The sequence below is a fragment of the Anguilla rostrata genome, chromosome 13 (assembly GCF_018555375.3).
Source record: "Anguilla rostrata isolate EN2019 chromosome 13, ASM1855537v3, whole genome shotgun sequence".
Taxonomy (NCBI): Eukaryota; Metazoa; Chordata; class Actinopteri; order Anguilliformes; family Anguillidae; genus Anguilla; species Anguilla rostrata.
The window spans coordinates 25527176-25545496 of record NC_057945.1 but is presented as its reverse complement, the minus strand read 5'-3'; the positions used below and the strand labels follow the sequence as shown (position 1 = coordinate 25545496).

Here is an 18321-nt window from a genome sequence, read left to right as displayed (position 1 = left end):
TTAAGTCATTCTATATCAATAAATCAGCAGTTCTCTATATATCTCCAAGGGTTTCTGCCCACCCTAATCACTGGTCAGTCTCTGTGCCTCTTCCAACCACTTCTGTAATGGCAGAGCCAAAACCAACTTTATTTAAACTCGGTAAAACTATTCAATTGGACATTATAAGTGCATTTTTATTTTAGTTATTTTGCTGGAATTCCTTTTGTTTTTTTTTTTAGTTTATTTTAATGAGTAAAAAAAAAAAAATTCACACTGAGATTGTAGTACACAGTTCCTCATTTTGCCCCCTTGTTATAGATACACTGAAGATATTTGTTAAATACATACTGCGGCAACAAACAGCTGAGAAATAATCGAAACAGCTGAAAAATGGATCGCTTTTAAAATTGTTATTCGCAAACATTAAAAATGATTACTGCTGGTGAGCAATTCTACTGCACACGAGTATGGTAAATTTTAGTGCCTACATGACAAACGAAAACTGTTTTTAATCTTTTGTTATAAGGATATATAGGGCCAGACCATCATATAGTTAAAATCCTTGCAAAAACATAATATCCCCTGCGTGTAAGCATTGCTTAACAGGTGCACACATAAATCGATCAATTTTTTCAAGATTCGATTGTTGTCAGCTCGTTTTTCCGGTATGTTTTCAGTTAATATCTATGCAAAATATATGTAATAAGGTAACATATTTCATGAGAGCTATTTAAACTATTTTTGTATTGTGAATGATAATTTTTGTCGATGAATCTGGTTAACAATTCGAGCCAATGGGTTTGAAACAAACGCTTGTCTGACGTTTTCTGGCCATAAATTTCAGGTCGGACTTCTGACTCTTGGCTCTCCCCAACACTGCGCGTTTATCCGGTACATACGGCCACCGAGTGGTAGCAATGTGACACGCAACTCCGCGTCCAATCTGTTGCAAAGATATACTAGCAGTATAAATACCAAGATGTGGGCCATTTATCGCGCGCGGACATAGAAGCAGGCTGGTTGCTGTATTTGCTGGACTGATGCCTAGGATGAAACTGCGTGAGCAGTCTACCTCCAGCAAGTTTTCAAAAGATGTTAAGTGGAATAAAAATTACGCAAGGTAACCAATATGTAACATAGTGTAAAATGGAATTTATTTGTGTACAAAAAATTGCAGGTATGTATGTTCTAATTATCTGGATTTGTGTTTATTTTTATTATTTTTCATAATTGTTTTCTTCTCCCTTTTTGACAGTTAGTAAACTGGAAAGTGTATCTTAATTTAATTTGTGTGTGAGGTGTCTTGTTATCTTTTGTTGGTCAATGGTGTTTCTCGTATTTATTTAAGTATTCATTTTTATTTTTAGAGTTAGAAAATGTTGTGCTGTTTATGAGAAGGCTGTCGATATTATCTGTAAACCAATTTGCGCTTTTTTCCCTAGCCTTACTCAGGCGTCAGCCTGCCCTGGTCGGCAGAGAAGATGACTCCATGCAAGTCGGAATTAAATACTGATACTTTGTTCAAATGTAGGAGGAGAATTGGGTGATCGGACACTCTTTCCTGACACCTGTTAAGTTGCAAACGAAGACAAAACCGCTTAAAATACCAATGTTTGATGGGTGAAACGCGTCAGCAAAACCACAGGGATAAGGTCTTATGAACACTGATACTGGATAGTGTTCAATCGCGATGGAGGGTGTTTTAAAAGATCTGGACTTTTGGTCTATGAACGAATCCCTGAGTAACACAACTCTTGGCAACGGAACCGGAGGCAATCAAACCGTGAACCCTTTGAGGCGCAACGAAGAAGTAGCCAAAGTAGAGGTGACCGTGCTCGCCCTGGTGCTGTTTCTGGCTCTGGCTGGCAACGTGTGCGTCTTACTCGCTATCCACACTACCAAGCACAGTCAGTCTCGAATGTACTATTTTATGAAGCACCTCAGTATAGCGGATCTAGTGGTAGCGATCTTTCAGGTCTTGCCACAACTCATTTGGGATATCACATTTAGGTTTTACGGACCAGATATTCTCTGCAGGCTGGTGAAGTATGGGCAAATCGTTGGGATGTTTGCCTCAACCTACATGCTTGTTTTGATGTCAATAGACAGGTGCTTAGCCATCTGCCAGCCACTGCGCTCCTTGCATAGGAGAAAGGACCGCTTCTATGTGATTTTCTCCTGGGCACTCAGCCTCTTGTTCAGCGTCCCTCAGATGTACATCTTCTCCATGAGGGACGTTGGATCCGGGGTGTATGACTGCTGGGGGGAATTCGTGCAGCCCTGGGGAGCCAAAGCGTACGTGACGTGGATTAGTCTTTCCATCTATATCATTCCGGTGGCCATACTGAGCTTTTGCTATGGACTGATAAGCTTTAAAATATGGCAAAACTTTAAACTGAAAACAAAGAGAGAACATTGTATTACGCTCACCACTATGGCTTCAAAAGGCACTGAGCTTTCGCGGGTGAGCAGCGTAAATCTAATCTCCAAAGCAAAGATCACAACTGTGAAAATGACTTTTGTGATAGTCGTGGCATATATCGTTTGCTGGACTCCCTTTTTCTTCGTGCAGATGTGGTCAGCTTGGGATCCTGACGCACCCAGAGAAGGTAGGTACCCTCTCAATTATTGTGAGGTATTGGTTAATTGATACTCCATCAGAGTACCTAAGCCAGCAGACTGGCTACAGGTCACTCCGGTTGATATAAATGTAAGCAGCCTGACATTGACTATGAAATAGAATGTAAATAGCTCAATACAAATTCGATTTTTACAATTGTCATATTTTAAATTAATTATAATATTAATATTGATCTCAATATATAAATCTCATCTTGAAGCGAGAGAACATGTTGTTAGGCTACTTTCGATACTACTGAATTACACACACGTGTGTGAGAGAGAGATAGAGAAAGCTAACTGCAGATCTGACAAGAGTTTTATTGTTTTACAAACAGAATGTTAGTATTCAATTCATTTAAATTGACTTATGCGATCAATTACATTATTGTAGCGTAAAAACGGCAATGTTTTCTGTTATATACTATTAAAGAACACGGACTGTACAGTACACTGAAAAACCGTGTTATGCTCCAGATATTAGCAACACCACTAAGCACAGCTTGCAACACTTTTAAAAAGTTGTGATTTCTCCATTATGTTACGTGGGCGTTTTCTAGCCTATTCGTTATACATCCAATCTGTTTTTTGTGCTCTCGTTTTATGATGGATTGATTTTTTTTTATTGGATTGAATTCATGTAGCGCCTTTCATCTGATCATCGGAAATAAACTCGCTTAATCTGCCACCAGTGTGTAGTATTCATATCCACGTGGCTGCCTTGTTAAAAATAAATGATCACTTTAAATCAAAGACAGTCTATTTTGTTTAAAAATAAAAAATAAAAAAATAAAAATAAAAGAAAGATCCCACCAAAGCTAGTGAATATCCACGCAGTTGGCACAAGGCAAATTAATTCACGTTTTATAGAGCTGTTTGCAGTCATTAGGCCTATGTCTAAAAGTGTGCGGCTCAGGCTAATTTGTCCATTTTTACCTCGTTGAATTATTCGGCATTTAACTCGGAGGAGAACTGCCCAGTTCTGTATGACTTGCCTTGAGTTAATCATTCTTCACTTTATCCACGACTGCTGCATACAGAGTAGTTGTTGTTACTAAGTAGGCACGTCGAAACGCACCGCATTTCCGTGCTTCGCCCCAAAGCGCTTCAAACCAGTCCCTGTGGGAGCGTGTCTGAACGTCTCGATAGCTTTTAGTATTGCCGCGCAAATATGCTTTCATGTCTTGATTTTAATAGGTAAGCATTATATCTTAATTTCAATCGTGCACGAAGACTACTCCAAAATTGTAGAAGGTCACCAAATAAGGTTCGTAACGGCTATCTGGAATGCATGCATTCGAAGGGAAGTACAGTAGCTACATGTGTAAGGCTATAATCATTAGTTGTGTGATATTAACAATAAGTAGTTTGAATGAGGTATTTTACTGAATGGCAAGAATATTAAATTTCTGTTTTTTAAATCCTCTGTGTGGGCCATGGCTCATGGAAGAGTGTGGTACTATGAAGTCCCCAGCATGTATTCCACTGAAACAAATTCTACCACCATCCTTCTGCCCAGGCAATTTTTATGTCCACAAAAATCTAGCGAGGCTACACAACGCCCTCAATATCTGTTGCACGGCTACTACATTCCCACATTCCCACATTCCAGCACACTTGCAGCACCAAATCACAAAGCCGGAGTCATTCAGGTAAAGGAAAAGTAAATATACAATAACATCAAAGGATATCCTTTTTCATCACAAGCATCCATTTGTTTGGGCTTGAGCAGTGACATTTCCTTTCAGGAGTTCCGTATGTTCTTTTAAAAAAAATCAGAAGTATCATTATGAGCTTTCTTTTGAAGAGTATCTCAAGATACTTTAACTTTATGTTCTAAAGTACTGAAGTAAATGACCAAGCACCTTACTTACCATGGAAAAACATAACATGTATACAAGCCAAAGGCCTAATGCACTATGCAAAATTAATCTTCAGTTCAAATTAGTTTGCACTGATGTGAGGTGTAATTTAATGTAATATCTTTACTCAAGTTGAGTTCATTAGAGTGCTTGAGATTATTAGTGAGTGTCATGTGGTTGGTCATATGATATATTATCCATGTTGGATGTTGACCAACGACAAGAGTTTGTAAGATTAGATTAAAATGTGTTTGTTTACTTGTATGTGCAGGCACGTGTGCGTGAGAGTGTCGATGACACTTTTTGACATGTGATTGTGTGTGCAATCTGTGTATGCACATATGAGGCCATGTGTGTGCAAAAGTGTCTTTGTGGTTGTGTGATTACTCAAGCTCATCATGTATCATTTGGGGTTATCTCGACTTCTAATGCACAAGAGCACACCTCTGGACAGGATTCCAAGCAGTACTCTAGTGTGTCTAAGAAATATTGAGTGCCAGACTGGAGGGGCATTAGGTATGACTGTAGTAGGCCTTTGCCATGATGTTTATGCTCCTCATAGCTACAAGTCTCCCACCTACTGGAGTGTAAGAGACACCCTTAAGCTACTGAATGTGTGCTGAGGATATATTGTGCATGTGAACATTGGTCAGAAAGGAAGACAGAACATTAAATGTGTCCTCACCTGTGAGTAAGAAAGTTGTATGCGTATTTATGCATCTTGATTAAAAGAGGGTAGAACACATAGTTGAACAATGTGCCCAAGCAGAAAATGAGATGACTCTTAGCAAAGAAACTATTGACATTTTTAATTTGTACTGAGCCATAGTGAGCCACACTGCCTCTGTTTAGCATGTACAGTAAGTCTGTATCCACTGGGTGACCTTAATTGAGCATAGGAATGAAGAATTAAAGTAGCCTGGTCTGGAATGCCATGGTAGCAGTCTAGACTCCACTTCACTCCTCTCCCCATCTGCACACATCATGCCACAGCAGGGGACAGTGTGAGGTTTTTTCCACCTCTGGAAACAGGTGGAAAAGAGAGGGGAAGAGGAGAAGATGTGTTATGGCCAAGAACTCAACTTTAAAATGTAGAGAAGAGTTCACGGGGACCATTGTAACTGTGCCATAAAGTAACTCGCAACAGATTATCTTGCTTCAATCATTCCATCCTGTAAAGGAAAAAAGATGACCTAGGCTAAATATTTTCAGGTGCAGTAAGCTTCTCGTTCTGCATGTGCGCATCAGGCTAGTCCCAAAAGTAACCTGTAGGTCCATCTGCGATTGATTAGTGTATACTGAAGTGCAGCGACAGTCACATCAGCTCCAAGATGGAGTAAGGATGGAGCCAGGATCATTTAAACACCTGTACCATACAGTACCATATAGCAGCTACGCTGAGATTAATTTCCCTTATGATGAAATAGCAGTAAATCCAACACTGATGTGCAACATCTTTGCCGTTTATTTACTTCCTGGAATTGCATTGCTCAAGGGATCCAGAGTGTGGGGGCTCTTTTAAATCACAGCCGAATGATAAAAATATCCCACACCCATAAGCAAAACTGCAAGTAAAACAGGATTAAAATAAATCAAAACAGTTTGCTTCCTCTCTTCATACTAAACATGGTGAACTCAGCAAAAATGCAATCCTAAAATGGCAAGAAAATTCAGCACTTTTAACTGAAGCCCCATGTGGCTTTAGGAGGAGGAGAGCACACACAGTGATACTCATACCTGCACCTGGATACACACACGCACGCACGCACACACACATGCACACACACACACACACACATGCACATGCACATATACATTTTTTAAAAACTTTTACTTCTACATTTAATCTGCTATAAATGGTGCGTGCATGAAATTTGCTGGGGTGTTTGCTGGTATACAGAGTAAAGTTCATTTAATGTATTTTTGTTAGTATTTTAATCTAAGGTCGGTCACATTTTTACCGGTCCATAAACCTTTCGTGCTGGGTACAGCAGTGGGTTAGCCAGGACTGGAACAAAGTCAGTCTGAAGGGATGCGTCAGGATTGTAGCTGCCACTGCGCGGCTGTTATCATCTGACCCTTCACGCGCACCTTGAGAGCCCCAAGCTGACTGCTTGTCTGTTTGTCCTGACAATTTTCACAGAAGGAGCTGGTTGATGCACTGCCCAATCCCCCTGGAACACTCACTTCCGCACTACGTGCCTCCCTCCATGTCACTGAAAGCCTACAAGGCAAAGACGGCAAAGTATCTGATGTACGATAAGCCAAAGTGGTGGAAGGAAGTCAATGTGACTTGATGTGAAATACAGCTGGTGTATTTCATGTTGTGTGTAGTGCATGGTTTGTGGCAATGAACAATGTTTCAAAGTAAAAATGAAAAAGCTAAAAGATGATACTTGGGGACATTTTAAAGCTCTCAAATGTGTATTGGGTTTTGTTAACTTTAGCTGTGTTGCTTTAGTAACATTTATTCATTCTTAATTTAACTCTCCAAACTCTTTTTTTCAAGGAAACTAGCACTTGATTTGTAGGGACAGATGTTGAAAGAATTTAGGTCATTGTCAAAGTTACTTCACTCTCATGTTATCTCTAAAATGTGTTTTTCACACACACACATACACACTCACGCGCACACACACATACACTTGGACAAAATTCCTAATTTTTTTCTATCGTTTTTGTCACAGAATATGAAATATTATGTCTGCTGAGTAACAAATGATAGTGCTTTCCAAGTGGAGTTTTATTACCCTTTGACAGATTAGTGTAATTTATTGTATGATTATGAAAAACAATGTGCCGTTTATTGCACCATATGTCCTGCTTTCTGTCTACTGAATCTTGTATGAGTAGTACAGAACATAATATAAGCACACACACTCATGCACACACAGGCATCCTTCATAACTGTGAATTTTAATGCTCACTTGATTTGTGCTGAGGAAGGGCTACGCTGTGTGCACTTGACAGTACATCGAGACATTGTATATGCATTACTCAGATTTTTCTGGGTTCTAGGAAATAATGCTTAAATTTAAAAAAATACATTTTATTCATGATTTTGAAGCCATGCTGACTTAAAATTGGATGTATCCATCTTCCAGTACATAAATGTGTCAACTAATTGAGGATTTGAACCGATAAGGACATTAGTCCACAATCCCACATAAATGGGAAAAAAATCTTTATGGTATTTTACAGGCTTTCCATGGGAATTGCACGTGATCATTTTGTCATTTTAACATCCTGGTTTCTTGTATGTGAATGAGCTTTGTGTAAACCTAGAGCAACACTATGGGCCTGATTTACTACAACCTTCAGCACACACAAAGCCTTTTTTCTCACACAATAGCACAACCAATGATTCAGGGAAAACAAATATCCTGGTCATGTTCCTGGCTTTGCACGTTCTGAAAGTCTTGAAAGAAAATGAGGCCCTATATGTTGAGTGCATACAGAAAGATACAAGTAATTTTCAAATATAGTACCTAACAACTTTAACGCTTTCATATTTGCTGTACACAGATGTACTGCTTTCCAAAACAGAACCCATGAAAAACAGCATGAGATGTTCCTTATGGGCTTAATTGTTTTAGTGAAAGTTGAGCCTGGCAAAATTTCTCATCAATGTCAGCATTTGCTGTATATATGAAAGCCTACAATGCAATCCGTCACACATCTCAGCTACAGTGTCATTAAACCCTTTTAAAAATGAATTTCACTAGAAAATTATTGAATAATTCTTTTACTCTGTTAGAATGTCAACAGAGGAGATAAGAAACTGAAAAATAATAGGATTTCGGTTTGTCTGATGTGACCTATAAAGATAACCTTGAACCTTGAACCTGCATTTGGAGAATGAAAGGGAAATGCAGCATGTAGACATAATTGGGAGTCCGAACTGCTGGATGGCACTTTCAGTGAAATCAGCCTTTTGCCTGGTCTTCTCCTTCCTCCTGTTACAGTAATGTCAATTGAGCTCCTAGAGTAGACCACGTTTACACTGGCTCATTTTTCCATCTTCCAAGAGACTTGTAGAATTAAACACACCTTCATATTAAATGACACTGAGACATTTTGGTTTCATAAATCTCAGTTTGACATCTCAAGGGTAAATGAACACTTTATCAGGTGGTGGAAGTTCACCATGATCCCAAAGGAGTCATAGGACAAAGACAAAAGAAAAGGTTAGAAATCGTCAAGGAGAGGCTAAATGCAGAACAGCAGTCAGTTCTGTTAATCTTGAAGTAATTCACCAAATGTCAACTCACCAGTGGGGTCTGCATGGCATAAATTTCATCCCACACACAATAATGGGGGCTGCTATATTTCACATGTCACTGCTGACAAACTGTAATGATCGCATTATGCTTTCTTTGTGTGTGTGTGTGTGTGTGTGTGTGTGTGTGTGCAATGTAGTAACAAAAACTTGTTTGCATTCAAAGAGTAGTAAGATGATAATTATGGTGCATGACCAACTGTAGCATTATGGCACACAGAATGGCAAACAAAATATGTTGTAATTAGTGTGTTGTGCTTGAGGAAGTGTTCCACAGTAGTTTTTTTTAAATTTATAAAATCCGATTTGAATTTTGCTAATGGAATGTAAAATGTGAACATTATTAGCACCATAACCAGACATAACCAAATTGTTTGCCAAAACAAGTGAAGTTACACATTTTTGTATCTTAATCCGTAAGAAATATATGTAACATATTATTCAAGACTATCCATTTAGTTCTAGAGTATATGTCATGTCTTTGGTTTTCTTCTGATTTCCAGTCTATTGACTAATAGGTGCACCTTTTGCAGTTTAGTTTCCTTTTTTCAAGTTAGCTTAATTTAGATGTTTTACACCACTTTTCTATCACTGATATTTTTATATTTCTACCCATACATGTTGTTCTATGGTTATATTTGATGCCAAACACTAATGTATATAATTTAACTCAATTTAATTTCAGTTCTGATAAGATTGGGATGTAAATACATTTGAAGCGGTTTGGTCTGTAATTCTATTCATCTTATGACTCATTTACCTGTTCAGCTGGTCAGAGTAAATTAATGTATGGTCCCAGCTGTGGTGTATATTGAAGTCATGATGCTTTATTTTGTCTGTCAATATCCTTTTTTGTAAAATGAACTATTTCCTTACCTCTCCCCCCTGCACTGTCTGCCCCCAGAGATGCCCTTCATTATCTCTATGCTGCTGGCCAGTCTCAACAGCTGCTGTAACCCCTGGATCTACATGTTTTTTGCGGGCCACCTATTCCATGATCTGAGGCAGCATTTCCTGTGCTGCTCCAGGCGCTACCTGAAGCCATCCCAGTGTAACTGCGAGCGTGAGTCCAGCCGCAAGAGCAACTCCTCCACCTTCGCCATCAAGAGCACCAGCAGCCAGAAGAGCATCACACAGACCTCCTTCACATGAACCTCCCAACACCCTGCATTACACCCCCCCCCCCCCCACTTTCTCCGAGCAGGCGTCCAGAACATGCCCCTCCCCAAACATACCTCCACCACATGAACCTCTCAAACTCCACACCTCTTCTCTTCTTCACCAAGAAGACTTCCACCACACTTCTAACACTGTACCTCCTTTCTGCTTCACCAAACAGACGTCCACCACAGAGGTCCTGCAACCAGCGTCCTGAAGCCTGGGCTGTTCTCTCTACTTTTTAAGCATACTTCAGCGATACATCGCCATGACATCCTCTCTCATCATCCTGTGCAAAGGCTCACTCAATAATATTGCACTACTTTTTATATATACCATCTAGAAAGTAACGAGATGACTAAATAATATTTCATATATCTGTGTATGTAGCTGTTGTACATGGTGTAGATTGCAAAATTGTTTATTAGAAACTATTATGAAGAACACACACTTAGGTTTCTTTTAAAATATAGGTCCTATTCATCTAAGCTGTTCATCATTTGACAGTGTCTGTGTAGGTTTGTTTCTGGGCGTGTTTAATCTTTAACAGAAAAAAATTGGACAAAGCAAAAAAATGAAGTTCCATGGGGGCCAGTAAAAAGGTGGGAACATAAATTAGATGATTATTCTGACGTTACACAATGCTTCACTTAAGGAGCAGGTCACATATCTGTGTTGTATTGACCTGGGATGTAGTGGGTTTGCGTGTCAGTGGAAAACATTCATGATGGTAGTGGTCGTCTGAAAAATAGAAAGGTATTTAGATAAAGGAAAATTGATACTGTTGGTTTTTAAATTCGATATGAAGGTACTTTGTCTGTAACTGCAGTTTGTTGTTGGATCTTCTTGTTCCTATTGTCCTTACATTAGGTCATATGGATTTACCATTTGTACATTTTAGGAAACATTTCACCGCAGAGTCATTGCAAGATAAAATTGTTTACCACATGATTTGTGTTTTCTTGTCTTTTTATTAACCATAAACAATCATAAAGTTTTATTTTCCTTTTACTCAAACAATTCTTTGGGTGTTGATATAAAAAGTGTAATTAAAAAAAGTAATATATGTAGAACTTCATTCCACAATATAGCCTTTTTTACATTCAATATGGCCACCCTAAGCCCTTAAAATATAATTGCATAGAGAACACATAAATCAAGCCTATGCAATTGTATGATTAATGAAAAACACCCATATTTAAATACATGAGAAAAATCAACCGGCATTTCTTGAACAGATATAATGTCATGCATCCATTACATGTCTTATAAAAAAAAACATAAATTACAGTAGAAAGTAAACCAGGTGGCCATCATGTAGTGGAGGTCAATTTGCGGCTTTTATGGTAATATTGAGATTCCACTTTGCCCATGGGGTGACTTGAACTTTTCAACTTCCTTTGTGAACATCAATTTGTATTGTCTTTACATAGGTCAGATAGCCTTTAAGCCATATATATATCAGTTATTTATTGAAAATAAATTGTATGTTATGTTAAGAATGAATTAACTATTTAACATTAATAACTGAGGAGACTCAAAACTAATTTCATGCTTCCAAGTGTGTCTGTCTCCATCTGTCTGACCATCCATGTAAGTTTACCAGGTCATCTGACAGTGTTTCTCTTGATACCACCTAGTGGTTAAAAAAGTTATTACATTAAAGGGAGGAGAAGTGATGAAGCTGAAAATGATTTTTTTCTTCATCAATCATTCTCTTCATTTAATATTTCATGTCTGTTTTGAGGACAGAGCATGTTGTGGATTAGTATAGCAGTAGACAGCTCATATTTCAACTAATCACTTTATCTTTGTTTTCACATACTAAATGCAACTAATTCTGATTTCAGCTTTAACCAGCATGGCCAAGCGGAGTCATATCCATTTAGGTAATGTAGAGTCATTTACATTGGCTTATTTTTAAAAGCATTTTCTTTGTCTAACATGGCAGAACAACCCTATGGTTACTGAATAAATAATTAATTAACACATTAACACATCAAGGATCAACACAATAAGCAATGTCTTAGTTGTGTAATATGAAGCTAGTGGGGACCTGCCCACCACTGCGAACCTGGCGGCAAAGCATAATCTTTCAGTGCACTGCGTAAATGCGATCACACTCATGCTGAAGAAGTGACCAGCCTTTCAGAGCAGACGCACACTTTGACAGGATAAAGAGGGGCTCAGGCAGGGAAGTAGTGTAGGCAGTGGCACCAGTTGTCAGAATGCCCCCCCCCCCCCCCCCCGCAAAAAAAAAAAGAAATAAAAAAAAAGAAAGCCAATCTAAACTTCCTTGCGCAGAGCCACCCGAATGGCGCTGAAGACCTTTCCCAGCGCTTCGAAGAGGGGGTCGCAGAAGGTGTGCACGCAGATGGAGTACATGCGGCTCAGGCACTGGTTCTCGATCAGGCAGCACTTGATGCAGGGCATGACGGCCCAGATGTGGCAGAAGGAGATGCAGGCGAACAGGAAGCCCCACAGCAGGGACACGGGGATGCCGAAGATGGCCGACAGTATGCGGTAGCACCAGTACTTGGACACGGTGAAGGTGGTGTAGCTGGCCTTCCACACCCCGTCCAGGCTGTGGGTGCCGTCCGGCTCGGCGATCACATCCTCAAAGTCTACCTGGGGGAAGAGGGGGCCCTCAGAGGGTTAATCAAGTGTGAATAGTAAGTAACAAGTCCGTATCTACTCACCTTTGTGCTCCAGTGGTAAATCATCTTTAAATAATTCTTCAGAAAGTTGTTGTGCCATGGGGTTCTTTCAATGAAGGAGCAGTAAGTCAATAAAATGATTTTTTTTTTAAAGAATATAAAATCTGGATATATTCAACACATACAGGAGACACAAAAACAATATTCTCTCACTATCTGCTCTAATGTTTGTCTCTTGACATTCTGAATCGCACACCACTGGTGAATTCCAAGTCAATGCAGTAATCTGATTCACTTGTTAAACAGAGGACACAAAGGTTGGGCATGCATTTACATTTATATTGCACAGGTCACCCAGTGTTATAGGAGGAACATGGAGGAAATGTCATTTGTTAGGTAAGAGCTTCTCATTTCCATATTAAGGAAAGGCCACATTCGATCGCAACGAACAACAAACTGAGAAAAAGACTGCAGCATTGAGAAAAAGGGTCAGTAAGATTATACCACAGCTTCTTTATGTTATACTCCTGCAGTGATTAAGTAAGCACTCAGTTGCTAAGTAACTAAAACTACCCTTTCTGTTTTACATGATATATACTGGTGAATGCATTTGTTAACACAGTAAAAACAATGGTGTGAAGAAATCATTTGTCAAGTCTGTTGTACAACTTGCCTGTATGGAAGGCTTGTGTGCCAGGCTTGTTTTGTGTACTGCTGTAATATACATATGCACAATACATACAAACACACAGAGTGTGAAATTGGGCACTTTCTGTTGTAGAGAAACTTGAAATATTATCAAAATTAGACAAATTTGCAAGTCTTAGCATGACTGCTAAATAATTTAATCTAGGAAATATATGATATAAACAATGACCATAACAAAATCACACAATTTGCAAAAAAGGCCAAAGCAAACAGGTTACTGAAAATTAGATATATCATTGGAAAAGCCAAATAAGCAAAAGAGGAATTAATATTCTAATGAAATCTGAAGTTCTAATGAGATTGTATTAACTTTGCAACTATTAAAGGGGAGTAGCCGGTTAACAGTTAGGCTACAAAAATGTAAGTAGATTCCAGTTAATAAAGATTAAAATTCTCAAAATTATTTTTGTTTGACATCACTTTAAACATCTCCAAAAATCCACATAATTAAAATTTTAAAAAGAATACACGTAAAAAGTAATTCCATAGCATAATTAAAAATGCAATCCAAAGAAAAGCAAAAGCAAACTGACTTTTCTGACCTCGACTTGCCCAAATAAACACCAGAGTAGACTTCAAGCTATTTTTGGCTGCATAGCTGCCACAGACTACAGCACAATATCATGCACAGGATGCATGACTGGATGGCTTGGAGCATGCACTGTGAATCCTCAAGCTTCAGCAAAACCAGACCAGCCCTCAGTGCTTTGGGGCGTACCTTCACCACATCCTCATTGATCAGCTTGGGGTCCCGGTTGATCAGGTCGATCTCTTTGATTTTGCTGTCCCTGTAGATCTTCCTATCGGACGCGTTGTACTGCTCCGCCATGGCTGCAGTGGCAGGGGTGGGGCCTCGGGTAGGGGAGCGAGAGGAGTCAGCTCACAGCGAGAGCGAGAGCGAGAGCGGTCTGCCAGCAGCCCCCAGACCTCTGCTTCTCTCCTGCTTGCCTGATGGCACGTCTGAAATGCCAGTGGACAGCTGGCGCCGTCAGCCTGTCAAAAAAATGGGCCCGACTCCCAGTGCCCCCTGCCATCCTCCACCCCCATCCACACCCTGGGCCCACTCACTGTGTGCATAACTCACAGCAAGAAAGTGCTTCTTAAAAGGGGAACCCAGGCCCCGTGTCACATTTCACACGGTGCTGCCAGGTCAGCCATGCCATGCTAGCAGGGTGACATGATTTTCCACCCCAAGCTGATGCTGTAGGCCACTGGCAGAGCTGGTCTATGTATTTCTATCATGAAATTTTCATTAACAAACTGAAATAAAATCCGTTCCTTCCACCTGTAGGTGTCACTGTGTCTGGTTAAATGAGGAATCGTAGTGGTGCGTAGTGGTGACGGAAACATTCCCTGTAGGTGCAGGGCAAGAGGTTCCCACTGTAAGTGTCTAATTGAATTATTAAATTTGTGCATGTGCAGCAAGTGATCTTTATCAGTGAATACAAGAAACTATTCTCTGCCAGTAAAATATGGCACAATTTATTCCTGGAAAACCACTGGGTCTCTGGATTTCATTTGTTCTCATTGGGGACGTTTTGATTTACATTATTGTTCTGATTTCAATCTGAATGGCTTGTTTCCTGAAGAAGCTCTGGGGCTGAACATGGCCATCCTCACTGTGTATATATATTCAACAGATTGAAGCAGCAAATTTATGAAAGTGACAGGTACTGAAAAACAGTATGTGTTGATCAGGGTTGGATGGAGCTATATGAATGTTTAAGGTGTCTTTCATGTCAACATTTACAATGAAATAATATATTTGGTACCATTCATTATTTTCTATTGTCTTGGTGTAAAAGTTATAGTAATGGAAACCAATACACACACACACACACACACACATATATATATATATATATATATATATATATATATATATATATATATAAAATATATCATGCTTAAATTGAAGCAACAAAGCCACAGATAGATAGATATTTGTTTTTCATGGAAATAGCAGTGGTATATATTTGTTTTATAAAAAATTAGCCGGGTTCAAACCAAGCACATCAGTACTGTCACAGGTTACAGAGTTGCTTATTGAAAGAGAAAGTTCAGTATTCCCACTTTTAAAAGGAATTCACTTTAGTCTGGGTGCTGTTTCAGGACACAGTGGACACCTTTTTTTCTCTTTGCTCATTTAAAGTATCAAACTTTAATATACAATGTCAGTATTTCTCTCTCGCTGAAATAAATGCCATAAAACTTGATCCCATCCCTAAAATAACTGCATTCCTTATCTTTCACAGATGAACTATTTTAAAGTTAGGTTTACTAGCCATTTCAAAGTTTCTTTCTCTCTCTCTGAAAATTACCAAACAGTAAACACCAAAAATTAGACAACGGGGTCTATGTGATGTGAGGTCATGTTATCACTTCTGGCAAACTCTGTACGGGAGTGGTGAATTTGGATCAAATGGAGCACAGGGGCAGGAGCCAAGCTAATTAGAGGAAATAGAGGGGGGGGTGGGGGGTGAGCCTTGATCCCAGGGGAGGGACAGAAATAGAAGGCAGTACATATCGGGCAGGGTGTGATACGTCGGAAACCCCTCTTACTTTTTACAGACACAGACCAGACGTAGAGTTCACAATGTCCTCAAATGGCACACAAATGCAAGTGAATTTATTCAGAAAGTGTTTCTATGCTGAATTCCTCCTAATAAATGTCATTCAATTTAAAAACTTTTTTGTTGTTGGTTTTTGCTTTTCATTATGAACATATTTTCACAAAATCCTGCATTTAATTAAAGGAAAATGGCATGCAAGTAATGAAAAAAGAAGCATTTGCTTGACTCTTTCAGTCAAATTAAGGGTAAAATCATAATGTTGCAATGGTTAAGTCTGAGAAACATGAATTGGGCTGTTAAAACATAATTAGACAAAAACATAAAGCTTAGACATCCTGCCGTGTGAGGACTATTTGTCCTTTGAAGCACTTGCAGGCATTGTCAAATTCATGTTTTGAAGTCTGGTTGTTTGTGAAAATGTGCTATCTTGTTTTTAGAAGAGATTCAATTCTAATTCTTAAGGTGTGTTGTGAATCTCTTTTTTCTTTCTCTCTCTCTCTCTCATGGGCGAGCGGTTATAAAACATGCTAAATCTTTGGTTTCATGATTTTTTGGTTGAAGATTCTTTAGATTTTTGAAAGTGGATCATTTCCCCCATATCCCATTTGAGCCAAAATGGCTCTAATCATCCTTTAGTACAGCTGTCATTGGACCTAACTGTTGTTAAATAAATTATCTAATTACTTAAATATGGCACCAGTTGCATTTCAATGCAAAAAGGTTTCATTAACTTAACTTAGGCCTATAGTTATATATAGAAAATAAAGCCTGATCTTACTACATACTAAATACATTAATATGGTGGTTTGAGTGGGGAAATCTGCCACAGCCCATTTCTAAGGATGATAATTTCCTTACTGAAAAACTGGGCATGCCATTAAATTCTGCAGACTGAACGCAGGAGGTTTATGCTACTGTGCTACAGTGTACATATGCTCTGATCGCTAGTCTTTTCATTGTCACCCCGGTACATCATTCCTCCAGCAACCGCCACATTCACTCGCCAAACTCTAATGAGCAGGCCCAGGTCAAGCAGGCTGGGAGACACCTTTCTAGTCTGTGTTCCCGTCACACAGACTAGATCCGAGAGATCATATGGCTGACAGTTTGTCATCCATAGGTCAATGATCGCCTGTCTGCTCATTCAACAAATAGAAAATCCATTGTCTACTGCGAAGCCAGTCAATTGCAACAATTACAACAATTACTTATACAATTACAATTAAAAAATGCAGCCGGCTAACGCTTTCAAAGTTCAATAGCTCCCAGACAATAGTGCCTAGGACCATCAAACCACTGCTAGAGTGTTCACAGACAGCGGCCCCGAGAAGCAGAGCCTATGTTTCGGGCGCTACCACCCCGCGCGATTTTACACGAATATTTCCAACCCTGACTTTAAGCCGCCGACTGGAAAAAAATGCAGCCGGCTAACGCTTTCAAAGTTCAATAGCTCCCAGACAATAGTGCCTAGGACCATCAAACCACTGCTAGAGTGTTCACTGACAGCGGCCCCGAGAAGCAGAGCCTATGCTTCGGGCGCTACCACCCCGCGCGATTTTACACGAATATTTCCAACCTGACTTTAACCGCCGACCGGAAAAAAATGCAGCCGGCTAACGCTTTCAATGTTCAATAGCTCCCAGACAATAGGGCCTAGGACCATCAAACCACTGCTAGAGTGTTCACAGACAGCGGCCCCGAGAAGCAGAGCCTATGTTTCGGGCGCTACCACCCAGCGCGATTTTACACGAATATTTCCAACCCTGACTTTAAGCCGCCGACCGGAAAAAATGCAGCCGGCTAACGCTTTCAAAGTTCAATAGCTCCCAGACAATAGGGCCTAGGACCATCAAACCACTGCTAGAGTGTTCACAGACAGCGGCCCCGAGAAACAGAGCCTATGTTTCGGGCGCTACGTACCCGTGCGATTTTACACGAATATTTACAACCCTGACTTTAAGCCACAGACCGGAAAAAAATGCAGCCGGCTAACGCTTTCAATGTTCAATAGCTCCCAGACAATAGGGCCTAGGACCATCAAACCACTGCTAGAGTGTTCACAGACAGCGGCCCCGATAAGCAGAGCCTATGTTTCGGGCGCTACGACCCCGTGCGATTTTACACAAATATTTCCAACCCTGACTTTAAGCCGCCGACCGGAAAAAAATGCAGCCGGCTAACGCTTTCAATGTTCAATAGCTCCCAGACAATAGGGCCTAGGACCATCAAACCACTGCTAGAGTGTTCACAGACAGCGGCCCCGAGAAACAGAGCCTATGTTTCGGGCGCTACGACCCCGTGCGATTATTCACGAATATTTACAACCCTGATTTTAAGCCGCCGACCGGAAAAAAATGCAGCCGGCTAACGCTTTCAATGTTCAATAGCTCCCAGACAATAGGGCCTAGGACCATCAAACCACTGCTAGAGTGTTCACAGACAGCGGCCCCGATAAGCAGAGCCTATGCGTCGGGCGCTACCAC

General features: G+C 40.0%; 2 protein-coding genes across 3 annotated transcripts; one reads left to right on the top strand and one right to left on the bottom strand.

Annotated features, from left to right (window-relative positions):
- The first annotated feature begins 856 nt into the window (after positions 1 to 856).
- Positions 857 to 10848, top strand: oxtra (oxytocin receptor a). 2 transcript variants are annotated; one of them, XM_064305446.1, is made up of 4 exons: positions 857 to 1159; positions 1425 to 2591; positions 9647 to 9805; positions 10082 to 10848. In XM_064305446.1, exons 2-4 carry the CDS (start codon positions 1673 to 1675, stop codon positions 10210 to 10212), a joined length of 1209 nt encoding a protein of 402 aa, XP_064161516.1. In that variant the 5' UTR covers positions 857 to 1159; positions 1425 to 1672; the 3' UTR covers positions 10213 to 10848. The 2 variants fall into 2 exon arrangements, with proteins under 2 accessions (XP_064161516.1, XP_064161517.1); XM_064305447.1 differs by having other exon boundaries at positions 858 to 1159; positions 9647 to 10848.
- Positions 10849 to 10851: 3 nt separating this feature from the next.
- cav3 (caveolin 3) lies at positions 10852 to 14310 on the bottom strand. Its single transcript, XM_064305448.1, has 2 exons — positions 13984 to 14310; positions 10852 to 12528 (listed from the first exon to the last, which is right to left on the bottom strand). Exons 1-2 carry the CDS (start codon positions 14092 to 14094, stop codon positions 12187 to 12189), a joined length of 453 nt encoding a protein of 150 aa, XP_064161518.1. The 5' UTR covers positions 14095 to 14310; the 3' UTR covers positions 10852 to 12186.
- Positions 14311 to 18321: the final 4011 nt, after the last annotated feature.

Coding starts and splice junctions, on each gene's coding strand:
- oxtra (XM_064305446.1), top strand. CDS start 1,673: ATGGAGGGTGTTTTAAAAGATCTGGACTTTTGGTCTATGAACGAATCC. Junction 2,592..9,646: donor TCCTGACGCACCCAGAGAAG/GTAGGTACCCTC, acceptor GTCTGCCCCCAG/AGATGCCCTTCATTATCTCT. Junction 9,806..10,081: donor ATCCCAGTGTAACTGCGAGC/GTGAGTCCAGCC, acceptor TTCACCAAACAG/ACGTCCACCACAGAGGTCCT.
- cav3 (XM_064305448.1), bottom strand. CDS start 14,094: ATGGCGGAGCAGTACAACGCGTCCGATAGGAAGATCTACAGGGACAGC. Junction 12,529..13,983: donor TCAATGAGGATGTGGTGAAG/GTACGCCCCAAA, acceptor CTCTTCCCCCAG/GTAGACTTTGAGGATGTGAT.